We start from the raw sequence: 22,575 nt of genomic DNA on the forward strand, positions 1-22,575 counted from the left end.
GTTGGATTATTATTTATTTTTTCTTTCTTCACCACTTTTATTTAAGATCACATGGCAATCTTTATCATATGGAAATTGGGAGGCTCTTTATTTTCATAGAAAATAGTACGGTAGAAATAGATAATGGTTAGCTTCGTTAATGAAAGAGCGTTATCGTGAACATTATTGGCGAACACAGTAGACTCGTCACGAGACAATAGCGAACACAGTAGACTCGTACAATGATTGTTGTATTTATTAATTAAAGGAAAGAGCTTCATCGACGTCAACAGTGAGAACATTATTGCCTTAAAAACAATAGCCTCAGGACTCACGAGCCTGCCGTGATTCCCACGAGAAGCATGCACCTACGTCTCAAATAAATACAAGCTGCTTTGAGATTGCTGGTATAAGCTGTAGTACTGTCGAGCTTGTTAGAAGACATGGCCAAGACCCAGGAGCTAAAAGTTCCCGTGAGCCATCCTGCATCCTCCGTGTGGCAGACTTACATCAAGAACTTCCAAGTAGCCTTGCCCACTATCATGCCTGAGCTTTACAGCGCTGTCGAATATCAGGAAGGCCCTCCTCTAGCGCCAGGCGGCGTGGTGTTCGTCAAATACAACAACAATGGTAAGCAACAAGCTAGATTTCGTTTTTCTCTTACTACCTTCGGAATTATACATTAATCTGGTGCACTGGACTCTCTACTTCTCAACTAACACCAACTAGTGGTGAGGCTCTCAGAGACATGGATATATATATATATATATATATATATATATATATCCATGTCTCGGATATATATATATATCCATGTCTCCCATATATATATATAGGATCTGAACTTGGGACCTCCCCTTCGGGAGTCACAAGCCCCACAAACATTACTTATCACATCCTACGTCCATAACCACACAAATGCTAAGAAAAGAACAAATGCAAGCATGTATGTATGCATGTATTTACTTTACTTTTGTGTCAACTTCATGTTTCAAGACATAAAGCAAAGTCTATCAAAGAAGGAGCTTAACTTTTGACTATAGACACTAATGTAAAAATTTCCTACAATTGCTTCCTAATCTCATAATTTTTAACCATGTCTTTTTTGTTCATATCCTCTTGAATCTGGAGGGTCCTTCCATGGAATGAGAGTGGACCAACTAGGGCCTTTTCCATAAATCATGACCACACTAGTCTATCGACCAAACGTGTAAAAATGAGGTTGCATATTTGATTATATTTGAAACATGTTATTGCATACTTTATTATTGTTTGAGTCACCAATTAGATTGGCATATTTCCTTTGGAATGACCAACCCAAAAACATAACTTCTTATTTTGTTAAAGGCTAAATTTTTCCCAAGTGTTGGTTATTTATAGTCCTTGCATCATACAGGTGTCTTATTAATTAGACAACAATTTGTTCATTTGTTTTACAAGTTTGTTTACACTTACTTTGCAGCTTTCAAGCATTATGATTACTTAAAAGGCAAATGGGAAGTCATGGATCATGACAACTACTATGCAAAGATGAAGATTTTTGAGGGAGGGGCTCTTGGCAAGCACTTTGCAAGCTTGGCCTACTCATTGGAGCTCTTGCCTGGGCCCGATCCCGAGTCTTGCATCAAGGCGTGGACCCTCTACTATGAGGACATTGGCGAACACACCTTCCACGATATCCTCAAGCAAAACCTCAATAATTTTGGTCAAAACCTTGAATCCTATTTAACCAAGGGCACTTGACAACTCATGCTATCCTTTAATATATCCTCTTATATAATAAGAAATAAGATTGTAACCATAAACTCACAATCTACATGATCTTATAGATGGATCATGGAGCTTATATAAGGACTGTTTGTACATATTTTGTCCTATGGTATATATATATATATAATAAGTGATGTTGTTTGTACCCAACTTATAGTAAGAATAATAGGTGATCCTTTCAAATTTTGAAGATTTCGACAATATGTAATAAATAGTAAGATTTGGACATTCTGTAATAAATAGTAAAAGTAAGGAGCTTTTCTTAAAATTTCGTACTTCATTAGGAAGACATCTCAAGAGGTACTCATAATAGTCTTTAATGTGGGGTACATGTTTACACTTGTGATTATAAACTACCATATTATGGATGAGCTATAATCTCCATTATTTTTAGAAAAATACATATGTTCATACGTCCCAAGATTTAGAAACCTTATACCGTAAGCTATGTACCCCAGATAGCCAAGTAGTATTTGGGAACACCTTTGAGGACATCTTTACCATATGGTAGTGACCCCAAGTAGCCAAGTAGCATTTGGGGACATCCTTGAGGAAATATTTACCGTACAAGATTAGGTGACCTTGTACCGTATGGTACAGAATCCAAGTAGCATTTGGGGACACCTTTAGGACGTTAATACCTTTGAAGCCACTTTTTCTTTAAAAAAATCAAATAAAACATTTTGATAACATGAGAGTTCAAGTCTACCATAAATTCAAACCATATGTTGTATATAATTAGGATTAAAAAAGTAACCATTTAAAAAATATGTATATAAGGATTTTTTATCATAAGTTGAAGTTATTTAGAGTGTGTGTGCCATGAACATTCAAGATTTTATTTTTTCAAGTTTTTACTTTTCAATCACTACAAGGGAATGATAGGTTACCAACTCATATACCGATGCTGGAATATGGCATTGTAAATGCCTCAGCGTTGGTACATGGGTTGGTATAGGCACGATGTCATGGTTTTTACCATGAAATGGTTGATCCATTGATTAGGCACTACTTCACTTGTAGCAATGTACTCAATCTTAATATGTGAGATGATGAAGTTTTGTTTTCCTACTCGAGGGCTTCGCACTTCTTCATCACCTCATGTGCAAAATAAATCTTTAGGAGTTGGTACACACTTTCATCTCCTTCCCTGTCTGATCCTACACTACTGCTCCATTGCACACACGATAAAATTTATGTATGAATGTTTTGCAAGGAGTGTAATCCTAAGTGTGCATGGTGTACTAGATGCTCGGGGGGTTCGCTTAAAAATATGCAAGTATGGCACATGAGTCCAAATGAAGGGGTTTTAAATACAAAATTTTAGGGTTAATTTATAGAAATACATTTATAAAAGGGGTCATTTTATAAATGAAAAATTCACAAGTAAGGGTTTTTTTTAAATACCCCTTAAACGTACATGATACTCATGATTTCTTAGTAGTGCAGCCCCTGAGACTAGATGTCGAGGAGATGGGTGGGCTCTGGCATGTAGGCATCAGTCATGTGTTCCACCACTCCCACAACAACAACCACCATATCTACGCATAGAAGAGCAACGAGTAGGTGGGGTGCGCACCAGTGTATGAGAGGGACTGAGGATCGATGTGAGTGTAGCAATAGAGGGATGGGAGGGCCCATGCCCCCCAAAAGTAATTTGTTAGGTACCATGACTCTGTGCTATAGGGTTTCTTGTTATATGAAATGGAAAAACCTAGGGTTGATACATTTGAAGCCACCTTTTCTTTAAAAAAAATCAAATAAAAGATGTTGATAACATGAGAGTTCAAGTCTACCATAAATTCAAACCATATTTTGTATATAATCAGGATTAAAAAAGTAAGCATTTAAAAAATATGTATATAAGTATTTTTTATCATAAGTTGAAGTTATTTAGAGTGTGTGTGCCATGAAGATTCAAGATTTTATTTTTTCAAGTTCTTACTTTTCAAATCACTACAAGGGAATGATAGGTTACCAACGCATATACCGATGCTAGAATATGGCATTGTAAATGCCCGAGCGTTGGTACATGGGTTGGTATAGGCTCCGGCTCATATTCACTAGTATAGTCATCGATATAAGTGTTGGTGTATGCATCCATATAGGCATTGATGCAAGCATGGGTATAGGTACTAGTACAAGTGTCAATATAGGCATTGCTATAGGTGTTGGTGTCGATATAGGCATGGGTATAGGCATTATTATAGACGTGGGTGTAGTTGTCAGTATAGGCTTGGGTATAGGCATTAGTATAGATGTGGGTATAGGTGTTGCTATAGGCACAGGTAGCTAACAGTGTATCAGTGCTTATATGAGCGCTTGTACCAGTGCCTATATAGCAATTCTTTGTGCAAAAATGGTGAATCGAGCTATAGATTAAATCTAGATACACCATTTTGCATATTGGTAAGGGTACTTATCCAACTGTACTCATGGTAAAGCGAAAACTTGTGTTTCATATCATGTAAAAATATAATTACATATTTGCAAGATTACATCGAGGTGTTGATCCAAGGCATGGATAGCAAAGCCAAGACGTAAGTGATGGGGCTCATCTTTAAAATATCGCCATTGATGTTCCACCTGTTGCCATGCTGGTGAATCAACTCTATGATCCTGATGATGCCATCGGTTGAGCAAAGAGTAGCATGCCATGTCATTAGTTCTCCTATCCCCTTACATTTAAACATGTGTTGGATGCGAGGAATGATAGGGAAGTGTCTCAACACCTTCTTGGGAACTTTATCTCCTTGCAAATCATCCCTATAGTGGCTCTCCCCACATTGTAGACATTGTGTTGCATCTTTATTAACCCCTCTAAATAGCACATGCAATCATTGGGACATGCATGTATTTTTGTGTGATCCATACCTAGCATAGAGACCATTTCACGACACCCATCTCATGAGTTCGGTAATACATTTTAAGGGGAAGAATCTTCTTAAGAAGGCTACAACATAACATAGGAAATCATATGTCAAAATATTAGCAACGAGATTGTATAGGACATGAAACATTTTCTATTTAAGATAATAGAATGAGACGATCTTACCAAAGGGCTAATATATACGACAATTCCTCGACCCCCCCGGTGTGGTGCCATCACACCCCTCTATCCCCCTGGAGCCATGCTGTCACACACCACTCGGCTCCTTGGAGCCGTGCCCTCACACCCCCCAGCCCCCCGTAGCCATGCCATCATTCCACCCTTGTCGTGCGGTGCCCTCACACCCTACAACCCCCTGGTGTCATGCCGTGTCATGCCCCCCCCGGTGCGGTGCCCTCATGTCTCATAGCCCCCCCATCGTGTTGTGCCATCACACCCCGTAGCCCCCTGCCTCACGCGCACCGTGCGATGCTCTCACACCCTGTATCTCGCCCCGGGAGGGGGGGAGGGGGGGCTGTGGGGTGTGATGGCATGACATTGGGGGGGCTTTGTGGTGTGACGGCACAACACGGGGTGGGGGGGAGGGGGGGCTATGAGGTATGATGCACCGCATGGGGAGGGTGGGGTCACAGTATGACACGACACTTGGCTATGGGGGGGACTGTGGGGTGTGAGTGACGGCACGCTCCGAGGGGCCGAGGGGCGTGAGGGCACGACACGGGGGGGGTGTGAGGGCACGGCTCTGGGGGGATGGGTGGTGTGTGACAGCACGGATCTGGTGGGGATTGGAGGGTGTGATGGCACTGCACCTGGGGGGTCAAGGATTGTAGTATATATTGACCCTTGCATCGATCACACATATACAATGATTTTTTTCTCTCTACCATGCCTCGGAACCAACTCTCAGCTCTTGATGAGCACTGTCAGACATCTGAAACCTAGCTAAAACTAATTTAAGGTTAATACAAAACACACAACACCATCTAGAACTTATGATAGAAAATTGCCTAGGATTTCATTGCTACACAGCGACGACGATAGCAGTGTTACTTTGCTACTCAGCATCGAAGTTAGGAGAAAAAAATTTCTCTACTATGAGTAACGACCAGAAAACTCGGACTCCTGCCTAAACCGTCGTGGCAACAATGGTAATATTGTGGTTCCTTACAATGAGTTCAACAATATATTTGTTGATACAACGTCTTTAGAAAGTTATGATCTTATTCTATGGATTACCTAATACTTGTAAGTAACTTTAATCTCTTGCAAAGTAATTGAAAAAGTCTATGAAAAATTAAAGCTTATTTATTTATTTTTGTCATGCAAGGTAACAAAGTTAGCTTTGTGTTGAAAATTGATGAGTGTCAGGTTCTGAAAGGGTAGAGCGAATGAGTATCACACTCATGAAGGAGACTATGGCATATGCAAAAAGTTCAGAGTTATCATCTTTTCTCAGTAAAGACACATTTGAGTGGAGTACTGAGATCAACCAAACTCCTGATATAGGGAGAGGATTTGCAAGCTAGACCTTCCCTCATATAGTGTCCAATCTGAGAAAGAGATATGGTGGCTTGGGGCATTTGAAGTACCAAAAGAGACACATGAAGTTCTCGCTTGGATGTTTGATAGGATACCCTGGATTACCACTATTATCAAAGCACAGATTCAGGGAGAAAAACTTGAGGTAGAGGGCAAGGGCACTTATATAGTAGATTGGCATTTGGGGGTGACCTGAAGACAATAAAGTGCTTGCTTGGCGGTGATCTGAAGACAATAAAGTGCTTGCTTGCTTGGGTGTCCATAAGGTGCCAACACCCCAAATACTTGTCCGTGGTGCATGAGAATGGTAAGGGAAAACAAACAAAAGTTGGGAAAGAAGAGGATGCTTGAGAATCAAGATATTGAGCACGACCCCATGGACGATGTTGTGGCAACTCGATTGGAGGTGTCTTGTCTGCCAACATGCTAGCTATGCCAAACAGGCATTTGAGAGACCCAGAATAGAATCCTATAATTCCATTTGACCTAAAGAATGTCCACTTCTATACACTGCATGCATTCATGCGTGTGTTTGATCGTTTGCTCAAGTGTCACATAGATTATGCATTTACCATGCAAGGCAAATAATGACAAGAAGAAGCTATTCACATAAAGTAGAGCAACTACTCAACTCAATTGGGTGCCATGGTGGCAATGTGCAGATTATTGTTAACAAAAAAACCTCTAGCATGAATCATGAGGTTGCACAACAAGTGTCCATGAGTGGAAATAAAGCAAGACATTTTTTGGAGAAGCCAGAAAATGCCAAGGACTCAACCAAGCCTTGGAACTTGTGGAAGGATTTATGCAAATGTACAACATTTGAGTGCACCAATTCAAGCCTTGTAATTCTACATGAGAAGGTTTGGTCAGACTTCAAAAAGATGGTGGAACTTTTGACCGAAAGAAGGACAACCACAAAGGAGCAACAAAAATTTAAAGACGAGCTTTCTAATTTTACGAAGTCCATGGTTGATACATGGGGTGAACCCAACATTACGCACTACATGGTAAACACATTTGCTCCTTCCTACTAGATATTAAGAAATGAGTATGAATAAGTACTGACTCTCTTAATTTTTTTGCAGCACATTCTTTATGCTCATGGTGCATACTTCATGAATGAGTATGGTCCTCTGGACATGTGGAGCACACAAGGAATGGAGAAATCTCACTATGAAGCAAGAGGAGTATATTTTGAAAACACCCGCCATGGCGGAGGGAAGACTTGTACAAATTACCTAAAGGAGATATTTAACTGGTTTTATAGATACACTTTTGGGTCTCTCATGATGGGTAGTGTGTTGAAAGAGGGAGGGCTCGCATGCGGATGGGCCATAAAATAAGTTTGTACAAGGAAAAATGGAGCTATATTAGCTTCCACTTTACATATGCTTGCTCAATAACCATTTTTTAATAATTTTTATCAATCTATTCGACTGAAAATATCTACCAGAATTCTACTACATTACAAAACTAGTACACAATCTTAACTCCTTTTATTATGTTTAATAAGATATTTTTATAAACTATCTTTTTTTAAAAACCAAAATGGGTCTGGTATAATAAAGTTATGTTCTCTTTTCTACCATCATTCTAGATAAATTTGACCTCTTTGTATTCATACCTTTTTTTTGTGAAATCGCATGATTTTGTAGACATCAAGCTGTATGACAAGCCCAAGCTCAGTAGTGTCAAAGATGGCTACCCAAACCCCTTCTCAGAGCTCAAAACTATCCTCTCGATCACTTGATTTATGTATCGAAAGAAACCAATTACCAAAAACAATGTGCCCAAAAATCAAATTAAATTAAAGATCGAAAGAACTTAAGGTCCCTAAGGCACTACTTTTAGCCTAAGGTTATTACCAGGGGATGCGATCCTTGTGGATTCCAAAACTAAAAATGATTTACACATTGTATAACAAACTTACTAAACCAAGTCCCACTGCTACCAACTATTTGTAAGATATTCCTATCGACCATTCTTCTCACAAATAGTGTCATGTAGGTCAAAAATTTCTTAAAATAACATCACCGGGTGAGACTGTTTTTCCATCTTATCCACCTACTCTTGGCCCATCGTCTTTCACACCAAAAGGTCACAATTTACTCTTAACTATGATAAATGTTTTATTCGTAATTGCTAACAGTCGTCGCCATGGTCTTTTAAGTCAACAAATCCTAGCAACATACCTCTGTACAAAAAATAAAGTGGTGTGAAGCTTCTTTCCCATCAGCCAAATAGTCTCCTTTGCTTTTCGTCGCCATGGTCTTTTAAGTCAACAAATCCTAGCAACATACCTCTGTACAAAAAATAAAGTGGTGTGAAGCTTCTTTCCCATCAGCCAAATAGTCTCCTTTGCTTTTCCTATCGAACCTTTTTCAAGCATACCTCATTCATGCATTGAACACCTAAGATAGACACCTCGTCAAACGACAACCATGGACCCAATCATTCCTTGCGCAGCATGATATTGGCATTGTGCATGAGTAGGGAACTTTGGGGGTGCATTAATAAGAAACCCTGTGTATCACATGCACCCCTTAGCTGTGAATTTTTCATGAATAAAATGACCCCTTTTTCTTTATGGACTTACGGTTTTTTTCAAAATTGATTTAAAAAACCCCTTCTATAAATGTATTTCTGTCAATTTACCTTAAAATTTTGAATTAAAAAACCCCTTTATTTAAACTCACGTGCTATACTTACATATTTTTAGGTGAAACCCCCAAGGTAGGGCACTACAATACATGCTGCACACATTAGACACTATAATTAGATGTGACCCACCATGTACCAAATCCTTGCACAAAAGAAAAATAAAGAAAATAAAGAATAAGAAGAAGAAGAAGAAGAAGAAGAAAAGAAAAGAAAAGAAAAAATATAAAGCAAAAATACAAACAAAATGGAGAGTGACTTATCTCTTATCCATTAGATGCCCAATACTGTAACTTAACAAACACAAACAAATAAAGCATGTTGCCCATCTAGAAGCTACAATGAAGAAGTGGATAACTGAAGGTAATAAGTTGAATGATTTATCATAGCATCGACTTCTTATATGTACAGATACCAGGTACTATCACCGGTTAACTTTGACACAATCACTTTAGGAAAATGACATGCAGTGTAACACAACAACTCTCGCAAAGATAGGTAGTGGGAACATGCCAACATCTTATGAAATCTTTTAAAACACTATGCAGAAAGGGATATTAATTGTCCTCTCAGTTGCTTAAAGCCAAAAAAATGGTGTCAAGTTATCGTTCATCTTTTACTCATTGTACTTAATTTTTCCCATTTTAAGACATTGTCCAAGGTCGTGTGTGTTGGAGAGACACACATAAGAGTCTAAGTCAAGTCGCTTTTGCCAAACAAGCAAGCATAAGAGTCAAATCATAATTTTTTGGAGAAGGGAGGAGAATATCAATTTTCTAAAGTTCCACACAATCCCAGGCATGCACTTTAAACACTACTTTAAACCTCGACATTGAGAGCCGGCCTCCCCATTCAACTATTTTTTGCACCACATACTATTCTATTTTGTGAAGCATATAGGTAGCTAGGTGCTTGCACCATTCAAGAACATGCATTAAGAACCCTTACTTGTTTCTTCCCATGCACATTCATTTGCACCGACATCTACACCCTCAACATCAAGTGTCCAATCACACACCACTGACTAACTCACCAAATGACATGTCTTATAACTTCACCACAAAAACCACTCAAATTACTTTCCTCTCAAGTCTCACACCACAACCATTCGTTCCCTAGGTCTAAGGACGGACTTAGAAACGAGAGGGGGGAATGTTACCTCGAGGTTAACACACGGACCACCGACATGCATAAACAATGCACACACCTACATCTATGACAAGCTTAATGGAAGTGTGTGTTCGTCAAAAGTGGAGATGATCCATCTACAATGCGCTAGTAGCATGCATAACCAATGCAACTAAAGGATGTACACACATAATGGGGCACTCCTGAAAGATCCTTGTCCACCCTCAATTATGTGTTGTTTGCCTAAGGGGAATTAATAACTTGTTCCAATCATTGTATTTCTCATGTAATTATGGTTAATTATGTATCCAAGGGATGACCGAGCCAAGGGAAAGGGTCAACATCCACTCAATGTGTGCTTAGACTAGCTTGGACAATAAGTAGGCACCCAATGCATTGAGAATGCATTATTGGGTGTGGATGCCCAAACTTATACCTCCCTTGTATATAAGTGAATTTCTCCAATGAGAGAAAGAGACATTCCATAATCGAGTGTTGATTGAGAGTGTTCTATTTCTCCTTGTGCTCTAGCTCTCTACCCTATCCTCTCGTCCTCTTGGTAGTGTGCTTAGGTGAGAGTTGTTGAGAGATATAACCGCAATGTTGTGTGTATTTGGAAAAGCACCCTAGAGGTGCAAGATATTGTGGTAAGATAAGAATGCCACATGTAATATTGTATGGTGTGTGAGTGTTGACCAAAAGAGTGGAAAAGTGTGCTATTCTTTCTCTCTCTCTCTCTCTCTCTCTCTTATGGAGTTCTTAATGTGGTTTAATCCACCATAATTCTGTTTAATCTATGTTGTCTATCACCATGATGAATCCCATTTTAGGATTGTTTACATGGTATCAAAGCTTAGGTGGGCTCTTGGTCATGGTGAATATTTATGTATAGTTTTTCTTAGTGATGAGGTTATTTGATTAAGCATTATTTTTAGTTTATTATGAAAAAAATTAGCACACTCATCGTCATTAGTATTACATTTGGAGAGAGATTATGCGCATGGAGATTTAGAGATTATTGTGCTGCCTAAAGAAGCTGAAAAATGAAGATTTCAGCAACAAGTATGAAGGCTATGGAGTCTTCGGTGTCAACAAGGAAGCTTCCAAGAAATTTGTGAAGTTTTACCTCAACGTTTTTTGGTGTTTGAGCTTGGAAAATGCTCAATGTAAATAAGGGTTGCTAATTTATGGGATGAGTGAATCCCATGGCTCTTACAAGTTTGCAAAGAGCATATGTGGAGGTGAAAGGCTTGTCCAAGCAAGGGGCAAGCATTGTGGGAAAGAAAGGAGCCCATAATGTGTACATCAAATGGAGAGATGTGCTGATTGGCTCATCAAAGATGAGCAATGTTCGGTGGAAGCAAGAGAAAGATTTCACAAGGTATATCACCTAAGATTTCTTGTGAGAAATCTTACATAGAGGCAACCTTGGAAATGGATGCATGCAAAGAAGGGCATGCATATTGGAGCTCAATGGTGGGCTCATGTGGCCATGTTGATGGCTATGGAGGAGAAACCCCTACTAGGAGGTTCTCTGAGGCAAAGAGTAGGAACTTGGGCACTGCTCAAGGTCATATGAAACACAGGATTGTGCAGCAACCATGAGTGCCTCGGGGGAGAGGGCTGCGATGGAAGACGACCTCGTGATTCGGGTCCCATGTGCAAGATATCCCCAAAAATTCAGTTGGCGCCGTTTAAAGGTTGCAAAGATCTTCGAGGCATTTTGGACTTTTTCCAAATTCGGTGTAGTTCTTGATAAGGTTTTTAAAACCTTAGAGTTAAGACTTCATTCACACCATATCATATGTTTTTTTTATTATAAAAAGCATAAGCCTTGTTCACATGGAACAATAGGTATAGTTGTATTTTTAAATCAATTTGTACGCACATGTGGATCTCCTGCTTGGTTGTTATGACAAAATGGAAATGCAATTTATAATTGGATTATCACCCATGTATGAGAAGGGTAACCGTACCCGAGCATGAAAGCTCAAAACGAGGATTTTGTACTTCACCCAAAGCATGAGGGTACTCCTACTCGAGTTGTTGAGAGCTCAAAAGAGAATGTAGTGCATGTGTGGTTTCTCGTGATGTTCGTACACGTCCGAGATGCATGTGTAAGTTGTTGGGCTTGTCACATAGGTACCCAACCTGAGATCGAGAATCTCAAAATGGATTATGGTAGTGGTGTGCACGGGTTGATGCCTTTCTCGACCATGACAGTGGTTCAAAATGGATGAGGGTGGTTTCGCCCGAGTATACGTGCTCAAACGAACTTGGTGTCTATGTCAAGTAGATACGACACACACCCATGTAGACACATGCTAGTGGACTAGATGCGTCTAGCCATAGTTGATGGACACTTCAAAGTGTCATTGAGGGGGAGTGTTGAGAGGTAGCGATTGCAGTTGTGCAATCCTACATTAATATGGGTGTTGGGTGATGGATGAGAACACATTGATTAAGAGGGGGTGTTTAGAGATGTAATCGTGGTGTTGTGTGTATGTGGGAAAGCACCCTAGAGGTGCAAGATATGGTGGTAAGATAAGAACGCCACATGTAATATTGTATGGTGTGTGAGTGTTGACCAAAAGAGTGGAAAAGGGAGTGCCACATGGATGATGATGTGTAAAGTGGAATAAGGCTAGAAGGCCTATATCATTGTATGGTTTGTGAATGTAATAAAAGAAAGAATTGAGTGTTAAGTGTGCTATTCTCTCTCTCTCTCTCTCTCTCTCTCTCTCTCTCTATATATATATATATATATATATATATATATATTATGGAGTTCTTAGTGTGGCTTAATCCACCATAATTATGCTTAATCTATGTTATGTATCACCATGATCAATCCCATTTTTTAACAAGAGTGAGTGTATGTGAGAGTTGTACCATGTCACCCTCTTGGTCTTGCCATGTCTTGATAGTGAGAGAGTGAGAGTGACATATTGTCTTTGCACGGTGGAGCTCTGTCTTGCAACAATAAGGAGAGTACCAAGCTTTATAGACAACTCTCGTGGTTGTGACAATGGGAGGTGGGTCTTCACAAGTGCTGGCTTGCATTCGTGCAGTTGCCTCTTCCATGAGATGGTGGGTAAGCTACCAAGATTTTGACACGTGAAAGGTCAGTACTCTTCACTTGGTTAGCTTTGCATTAGTGAGTGTGGTGTATTTGGGCTTTCCATTCATTCATTATTGGGGTTTTTTAACAATGCTTCTTTCCATCATCAAAAGTTTGGGAATGTCTCCATTCAAGGATTTGTATGATCAAGAATAAGTTACTCCATTACTGTGGTCAAATTCTTTAATTAAAGTTGAGGTTTTGAAGAAAATATTAGATAAGATTTAAAGAGGGCTCATGATTTTTAAATTAACTATGCAGATTAAAAGAATAAGAGCTTTTGAAGAAGGGGATATGGGGATCATGCTTAAGCATAGTTTTTTATCATTAGAGAATTTCTTGTTTTTTATTCGATTAGTGGAGATGACCTCCCATCATATTGATCACCCACCATGGTAGGGTAAGAAACACCATTAGCCCCTCACTTGGTGGAGCGGAGGTTTGGAAACCTCATGTTTAGTGGGTGAGTGGTCCAATGAGGGAATTGATGAGGAATCATGGGGATTTCACCCAACCTCATCAAGTCTCACCAATGAATGACCAAGGATGAGGTCTTTATGTTGCGACCAAGGTGGTGACCCAAGACTCCTTGAAGGGGCCGATGATGTATTCAAAAATCGCAAGGTTCACATGGGTATTGGTCCCAAGGTTTAATAGAATGAGGTATTTAAAGTCGCTCCGATATGGGGAAACCAATGAACCTTCAGTGTGGAAGGAATCCACCTCTTGTGTAAGGATTAGATAAGATGAATTAGTGTTAAATGAATGATTGACATTGTTTAGCATTTGTCCTTCTTATATGTATGGAATACAATGAATAATAAGGGAAAGATTAAACCATCCATGGAACCAAGTGGTAGGGTGGTAGGTTGGATTATAAGAAGGATGGATTGAGGCTCGAGTCTCCTTCTCTATTTTCCTCACAGAAAAAGATGATTAGGATCTTGTACCTTAAAAATCTTAATGTTAAATATTCCGCTACAGTCATTAATCTAAAGTTCCTAGGAAATATTGTTTTGACCCCCTTTGGTTTGGAGGAGAGGCTTTGTAGATCCCAAGTGGGAGGGTAGCCAGTCTCTCATGATGGGTAGTGTGTTGAAAGAGGGAGGGCTCACATGTGGATGGGCCATAAAATAAGTTTATACAAGGAAAAACGGAGCTATATTAGCTTCCACTTTTCATATGCTTGCTCAATAACCATTTTTTACAATTTTTATCAATCTATTCGGCTGAAAATATCTACCAAAATTCTACTACATTACAAAACTTGTACACAATTTTAACTCCTTTTATTATGTTTAACAAGATATTTTTATAAACTATCTTTTAAAAAAAACCAAAATGGGTTTGGTATAATAAAGTTATGTTCTCTTTTCTACCATCATTCTAGATAATTTTGACCACTTTGTATTCATAGCTTTTGTTTTCTGAAGTCGCATGATTTTGTATATTTAAACTTTAGTCTTCTTCAATTTGGATTATGGTGAGGAACTACAATAAAATCTAAGAGCTTCTATAGACTTCTTTTTTTTGAAATGCATTGCTAGGTTATCAACACCTTTGATCCCCAATACTCTCCTTGATGGTACCACAAGTCACATAGAAGATTTCTTTTCGGGTAATCATATTTTTTCCATAATCCCATAAGTGTGTAGAGTTATATTGTGCCAGCAAGGAAATAAGTACTAGATTAAAGCTTGTTCATTTTGAGAGCCCTTCAAAATTCTTATGTTCTATGGAGCTACAAAATTTGTGTTAAGTTAAATGACTTGGTTCCCTAGAATTATCACAAAATTAAAAAATATTGAAATATGCTATGCTCTTGAATTATCACAAATATGTTGTGCTCTAGAATTATTACAAATGTCCCCAAGGCAGTAGCCTATAAGTGGATAAGATCTTGAACTTTCTACGGGAGGTCTTGGGGACATCTTATACTAAGGGTGTGTTTGTGTGCTGGTGGGCATGTAGGCAACCACATCCGCACTCCTTACGCCGTTATCGTTCGATCATCATGGTGCTTTCTTCCACCTTCCTCTTCATCAACAATCCTGCTAGACAACATTATGCAATGCTTGTCCTTCAAGCTCATGTTCTAGATCAAGGAACGATGGTTTCCATGGACATCAAAGATCGTGACTCGACTTATGAACGCCCATTTCTACCGAAGCTGTGCCAAGGTGTTCACTCCAATCGGCCGAGTGAGTAACTTGTGGAGTTTGTCTTGCAGCTTGTCCACTACCTATAAAGTGGCCAATATTTGGAAATGGTGGTACCCCCTTGTGGTACTCGGGTGTGTGTGTGGTTAGTATGGTGTGTGTGTAGCCGGGTGAAATTCCCATGTGCGACTAGGAATGGAATAAAACCTCAGGGAAAAAAATTTATCACAAATAACAAACTATTGAAAATGTGCCAAAAAAACTCGTTACCTTTGTTTTATAGCCTAGAGTTTGACTTTTACTAGCACGTAGCATTCAACACTTCTACATTATAAATTAATGGTTCTTTCTCATAGATGGATTTTGATAGATTTTGTGCTAATCATCTATTTTTTTATCTTGGTCGAGCATCTATTTTAATTTCTAAATTTGTGCTTTTATTATTTGGTTCCAAAGGGATCATTTATAATTGTTCTCTCTTTTGATACCCTTTGGTTGATATGTGCTACTTAAGATTGCTAAATTGAGAGGAATTTTAAACTTGTCCATCATACAAGTCATAGTCTTCTACGTAGGAATTTAGATACCTCTATATGAAAATATCATGTTTCCTTGGAATGCTTTTTGTTAACAAAAATATTTGATGTGATGTTTGCTCTGCCAAACTCATTTACACATAATCTAATGTTCTAGATCTTCTCACAAGAGAGGTGAGGCACAAAACATTGTGTACCTTTTTTAAAGGAAAATATATATTTTAGGAAAATATAGTTCTTTATAATATATTATAAACACACATACATCATTGCTACAAGGAGCAATTACCATCAATACATTATAAAACTCCCATCTCGTTTATCTCTTAGCACAAGGTTGTGGCATTAAATCAAATATATGTGAATAATTTGCTAATATGCGATTGATCAAACCCATGAAAAATCATGCACACATATTATATAGTAGGAAATTGCAACCTTGAAAATTCATATGGTCTCTTCATGGTGAACTTCTTGGGCTTGGTAATTTTTTAGAAAACTGACTTGTGTGTCATAACCCTTAGATAATTAAACTTTCATATACACTCAATAAATCAACCCAAATTTTGGGTGAGCAAAATTGCACTAGTTTATAGAACCAAAATGAAGGAATTTTGAATTCTAATTACAACCAGGCAGCTAGGAATATAACTTGCACTTTGCATGCATGTTTTACCTTATGTCCTAAGTTTCCAAGGACAACACAACAAGATGCATTAGTGGTGGATTTTACAAGAGGGTCGAAGTCAGTGTTCGTAGAAAACATTTTTTCCAACAATTCAAAAAACCTTCAACCTTAAATTTATGTAGGTTTTTTCCTAAATTTTAAAGGTTTTTAGCAAAATTATAACTAAAATCCCTTAAATTTGTAGGTTTTTATGAATTGTTATTTTTAATTTTGAAGGTTATTTTTCAAAATTTGCCATTCACCTGACACTAAACCTCTGTTTTTCATGAACACTTGTTGAAGTAGAGGAGGAGACTAAGGAGAGGGAGGCAAACATCAAGAATGATTATTTATTTATTTTTCTTTCTTCACCACTTTTATTTAAGATCACATGGCAATGGATCCAACAATACTTCTACATTATACATCAATGGTTGTTTCTCATATATGGATTTTGATAGATTCTATGCCAAGCATCTATTTTTAATCCTAGTCGAGCATCTCTGTTTTATCCTGGGGTCGAGCATCTATTTTAATTTCTATTTTTTTATGTTTATTATTTGGTTCCAAAGGGATCATTTATAATTGTTCTCTCTTTTGATACCCTTTGGTTGATATGTGCTGCTTGAGATTGCTAAATTGAGAGAAATTTTAAACTGGTCCATCATACAAGTCATAGTCTTCTACATAGGAATTTAGATACGTCTATATGAAAATATCATGTTTCCTTGGAATACTTTTTGTTAACAAAAATTTTGGATGTGAGGTTTGTTCTGCCAAACTCATTCACACATAATTTTATGTTCATCCATATTAGATCTTCTCACAAGAGAGGTAAGGCACAAAAGATTGTGTACCTTTTTTTAAGGGAAATATATATTTTAGGAAAATATAGTTCTTTATAATATATTATAAACACACATACATCATTACATCATAGCTACAAGGAGCAATTGCCATCAATACATTATAAAACTCCCATCTCGTTTATCTCTTAGCAATATTATATGTGAATAATTTGCTAATATGTGATTGATCAAACCCATGAAAAATCATGCACACATATTATATAGTAGGAAATTGCAACCTTGAAAATTCGTACTGTCTCTTCATGGTGAACTTGTTTGGCTTGGTAGTTTTTTTAAAAACTGATTCGTGTGTGTCATAACTCTTAGATAATTATAAACTTTCATATAATCAACCCAAATTTTGGGTGATCAAAATTGCACTAGTTTATAGAGCCAAAATGAAGGAATTTTGAATTCTAATTACAACTAGGATCGGCTAGAAATATAACTTGCACTTTGCATGCATGTTTTACCTTATGTCTGAAGTTTCCAAGGAAAACACAACAAGATGCATTTAAAGTGGTGGCTTTTACAAGAGGGTCGAAATGGAGGAGGAGACTAAGGAGAGGGAGGCAAACATCGGGAATGATGACAATATGGTTATGTATATGTTGGATTATTATTTATTTTTTCTTTCTTCACCACTTTTATTTAAGATCACATGGCAATCTTTATCATATGGAAATTGGGAGGCTCTTTATTTTCATAGAAAATAGTACGGTAGAAATAGATAATGGTTTGCTTCGTTAATGAAAGAGCGTTATCGTGAACATTATTGGCGAACACAGTAGACTCGTCACGAGACAATAGCTATTAGCGACTGATAACCTCCCACGAGAAGCATGCAGGTCTCAAATAAATACGCATAATTTATAGGCTCGTCTTACAACGTAGTGTTTCAATTTATAGCTGTGTCGAGCTTGTTAGGAAGACCCATCCTGCATCCTGATCAGATGGCCATGCAGTGGCATGGCTATGTAGCCAATCTTTATGATACGGAGCAGTGTTCGAAAAAAACCCGGGTATAGTGTAATTTGCACTTGCAGATTTTTCAAATTACCTTCAAATTTGAAACTTAAAGGTACAAAAACCTGCAGATTTTGAGGGGTTGTAGAACAAAAACCTTCAAAATTTGAAAATTTTCTTTATAAATAATTTCACAATTTTTAGATGAAGGTTTTGTACTTTTTGGGAAAATGGTTTTTTTCGAACACTGATACGGAGTGCCAACTTGTACAGAGGCTAAGGAAATGGAAAGTGGGAACTCAGTAGCCTGCCGTGATTCCCACGAGAGAAGCACGCACCTACGTCTCAAATAAATACAAGCTGCTTTGAGAGCGCCAACCACATAGTACAATGATTGTTGTATTTATTAATTAAACGCGTAACCACATAGTACAATGATTGTTGTATTTATTAATTAAAGGAAAGAGCTTCATCGACGTCAACAGTGAGAACATTATTGCCTTAAAAACAATAGCCTCAGGACTCACGAGCCTGCCGTGATTCCCACGAGAAGCATGCACCTACGTCTCAAATAAATACAAGCTGCTTTGAGATTGCTGGTATAAGCTGTAGTACTGTCGAGCTTGTTAGAAGACATGGCCAAGACCCAGGAGCTAAAAGTTCCCGTGAGCCATCCTGCATCCTCCGTGTGGCAGACTCACATCAAGAACTTCCAAGTAGCCTTGCCCACTATCATGCCTGAGCTTTACAGCGCTGTCGAATATCAGGAAGGCCCTCCTCTAGCGCCCGGCGGCGTGGTGTTCGTCAAATACAACAACAATGGTAAGCAACAAGCTAGATTTCGTTTTTCTCTTACTACCTTCGGAATTATACATAAATCTGGTGCACTGGACTCTCTACTTCTCGCACACTTGACTAACACCAACTAGTGGTGAGGCTCTCAGAGACATGGATATATATATATATATATATATATATCCATGTCTCGGATATATATATATATCCATGTCTCCCATATATATATATAGGATCTGAACTTGGGACCTCCCCTTCGGGAGTCACAAGCCCCACAAACATTACTTATCACATCCTACGTCCATAACCACACAAATGCTAAGAAAAGAACAAATGCAAGCATGTATGTATGCATGTATTTACTTTACTTTTGTGTCAACTTCATGTTTCAAGACATAAAGCAAAGTCTATCAAAGAAGGAGCTTAACTTTTGACTATAGACACTAATGTAAAAATTTCCTACAATTGCTTCCTAATCTCATAATTTTTAACCATGTCTTTTTTGTTCATATCCTCTTGAATCTGGAGGGTCCTTCCATGGAATGAGAGTGGACCAATTAGGGCCTTTTCCATAAATCATGACCACACTAGTCTATCGACCAAACGTGTAAAAATGCGGTTGCATATTTGATTATATTTGAAACATGTTATTGCATACTTTATTACTGTTTGAGTCACCAATTAGATTGGCATATTTCCTTTGGAATGACCAACCCAAAAACATAACTTCTTATTTTGTTAAAGGCTAAATTTTTCCCAAGTGTTGGTTATTTATAGTCCTTGCATCATACAGGTGTCTTATTAATTAGACAACAATTTGTTCATTTGTTTTACAAGTTTGTTTACACTTACTTTGCAGCTTTCAAGCATTATGATTACTTAAAAGGCAAATGGGAAGTCATGGATCATGACAACTACTATGCAAAGATGAAGATTTTTGAGGGAGGGGCTCTTGGCAAGCACTTTGCAAGCTTGGCCTACTCATTGGAGCTCTTGCCTGGGCCCGATCCCAAGTCTTGCATCAAGGCGTGGACCCTCTACTATGAGGACATTGGCGAACACACCTTCCACGATATCCTCAAGCAAGAACTCAATATTTTTGGTCAAAACCTTGAATCCTATTTAACCAAGGGCACTTGACAACTCATGCTATCCTTTAATATATCCTCTTATATAATAAGAAATAAGATCGTAACCATAAACTCACAATCTACATGATCTTATAGATGGATCATGGAGCTTATATAAGGATTGTTTGTACATATTTTGTCCTATGGTATATATATATATATAATAAGTGATGTTGTTTGTACCCAACTTATAGTAAGAATAATAGGTGATCCTTTCAAATTTTGAAGATTTCGACAATATGTAATAAATAGTAAGATTTGGACATTCTGTAATAAATAGTAAAAGTAAGGAGCTTTTCTTAAAATTTCGTACTTCATTAGGAAGACATCTCAAGAGGTACTCATAATAGTCTTTAATGTGGGGTACATGTTTACACTTGTGATTATAAACTACCATATTATGGATGAGCTATAATCTCCATTATTTTTAGAAAACTACATATGTTCATACGTCCCAAGATTTAGAAACCTTATACCGTAAGCTATGTACCCCAGATAGCCAAGTAGTATTTGGGAACACCTTTGAGGACATCTTTACCATATGGTAGAGTGACCCCAAGTAGCCAAGTAGCATTTGGGGACATCCTTGAGGAAATATTTACCGTACAAGATTAGGTGACCTTGTACCGTATGGTACAGAATCCAAGTAGCATTTGGGGACACCTTTAGGACGTTAATACCTTTGAAGCCACTTTTTCTTTAAAAAAATCAAATAAAACATTTTGATAACATGAGAGTTCAAGTCTACCATAAATTCAAACCATATGTTGTATATAATTAGGATTAAAAAAGTAACCATTTAAAAAATATGTATATAAGGATTTTTTATCATAAGTTGAAGTTATTTAGAGTGTGTGTGCCATGAAGATTCAAGATTTTATTTTTTCAAGTTTTTACTTTTCAATCACTACAAGGGAATGATAGGTTACCAACGCATATACCGATGTTGGAATATGGCATTGTAAATGCCTCAGCGTTGGTACATGGGTTGGTATAGGCACGATGTCATGGTTTTTACCATGAAATGGTTGATCCATTAATTAGGCACTACTTCACTTGTAGCAATGTACTCAATCTTAATATGTGAGATGATGAAGTTTTGTTTTCCTACTCGAGGGCTTCGCACTTCTTCATCACCTCATGTGCAAAATGAATCTTTAGGAGTTGGTACACACTTTCATCTCCTTCCCTGTCTAATCCTACACTACTGCTTCATTGCACACACGATAAAATTTATGTATGAATGTTTTGCAAGGAGTGTAATCCTAAGTGTGCATGGTGTACTAGATGCTCGGGGGGTTCGCTTAAAAATATGCAAGTATGGCACATGAGTCCAAATGAAGGGGTTTTAAATACAAAATTTTAGGGTTAATTTATAGAAATACATTTATAAAAGGGGTCATTTTATAAATGAAAAATTCACAAGTAAGGGTTTTTTTTAAATACCCCTTAAACGTACATGATACTCATGATTTCTTAGTAGTGCAGCCCCTGAGACTAGATGTCGAGGAGATGGGTGGGCTCTGGCATGTAGGCATCAGTCATGTGTTCCACCACTCCCACAACAACAACCACCATATCTACGCATAGAAGAGCAACGAGTAGGTGGGGTGCGCACCAGTGTATGAGAGGGACTGAGGATCGATGTGAGTGTAGCAATAGAGGGATGGGAGGGCCCATGCCCCCCAAAAGTAATTTGTTAGGTACCATGACTCTGTGCTATAGGGTTTCTTGTGATATGAAATGGAAAAACTACTCAGGGCTCATGGGTTGTGCTCTAGGCATGAACGCAAGCTCCTGGGTGAATGTGCTTAAGGGGTTATAAGCTTTTGGGGTTTTAGCCATGATTCTACACACCTGCATATAAAATTGAAATTGGTCAAGCAGTAAGCTTAAATATTATGCATAAAAATCATTACTCTATGTATACTCTAGGCGTATGTAGAGCATGGAGCATAGAGCATGGAGCATGGAGCATAGAGCATAGATCGTGGAGTATGGAGCATGGAGCATGGAGCATAGAGCATAGACCATAGAGCAATATAGTGCACGGAGCACGGAGCATGGAGCAAAGCATGCATACTCGATGGAAGCACAAAACATTCTCTCTTTATGCATGCATAGACTATGCATACTATATGCATGCATGCATGCATGCATGCATAGAGTATGCAATCTCTAAGCTTGGCCATGCATAGGCTTGAGTATTCCTAGGCCAAAGCATGTATAAAGAGTATGCTTTATGCATGTATAGAGAATGCTTTCTCTCTCTCTCTCTCTCTCTCTCTCTCTCTCCCTCTCTCTCTCTATCTAATCCTAAACCCCGGCACCCAAAGGGTGCAAACAATAAAAGCTTAAATATAAAAAGAGCTTACCAAAAGAGCTT

At 38.1% G+C, this 22,575-nt stretch overlaps 2 protein-coding genes across 2 annotated transcripts; both read left to right on the top strand.

The window, feature by feature from the left end:
• The first annotated feature begins 258 nt into the window (after positions 1 to 258).
• Positions 259 to 2,017, top strand: LOC147622057 (major pollen allergen Bet v 1-K-like). The gene is made up of 2 exons (XM_086823132.1): positions 259 to 609; positions 1,442 to 2,017. The coding sequence occupies exons 1-2, from the start codon at positions 423 to 425 to the stop codon at positions 1,720 to 1,722; spliced, it is 468 nt and encodes a 155-aa protein (XP_086679258.1). The 5' UTR covers positions 259 to 422; the 3' UTR covers positions 1,723 to 2,017.
• Positions 2,018 to 18,803: 16,786 nt separating this feature from the next.
• Positions 18,804 to 20,356, top strand: LOC147622058 (major pollen allergen Bet v 1-K-like). The gene is made up of 2 exons (XM_086823133.1): positions 18,804 to 19,086; positions 19,919 to 20,356. The coding sequence occupies exons 1-2, from the start codon at positions 18,900 to 18,902 to the stop codon at positions 20,197 to 20,199; spliced, it is 468 nt and encodes a 155-aa protein (XP_086679259.1). The 5' UTR covers positions 18,804 to 18,899; the 3' UTR covers positions 20,200 to 20,356.
• Positions 20,357 to 22,575: the final 2,219 nt, after the last annotated feature.

The sequence above is a fragment of the Cibotium barometz genome, chromosome 29, assembly GCF_041138505.1.
Source record: "Cibotium barometz isolate CiBa-2024 chromosome 29, ASM4113850v1, whole genome shotgun sequence".
Classification (NCBI taxonomy): domain Eukaryota; kingdom Viridiplantae; phylum Streptophyta; class Polypodiopsida; order Cyatheales; family Cibotiaceae; genus Cibotium; species Cibotium barometz.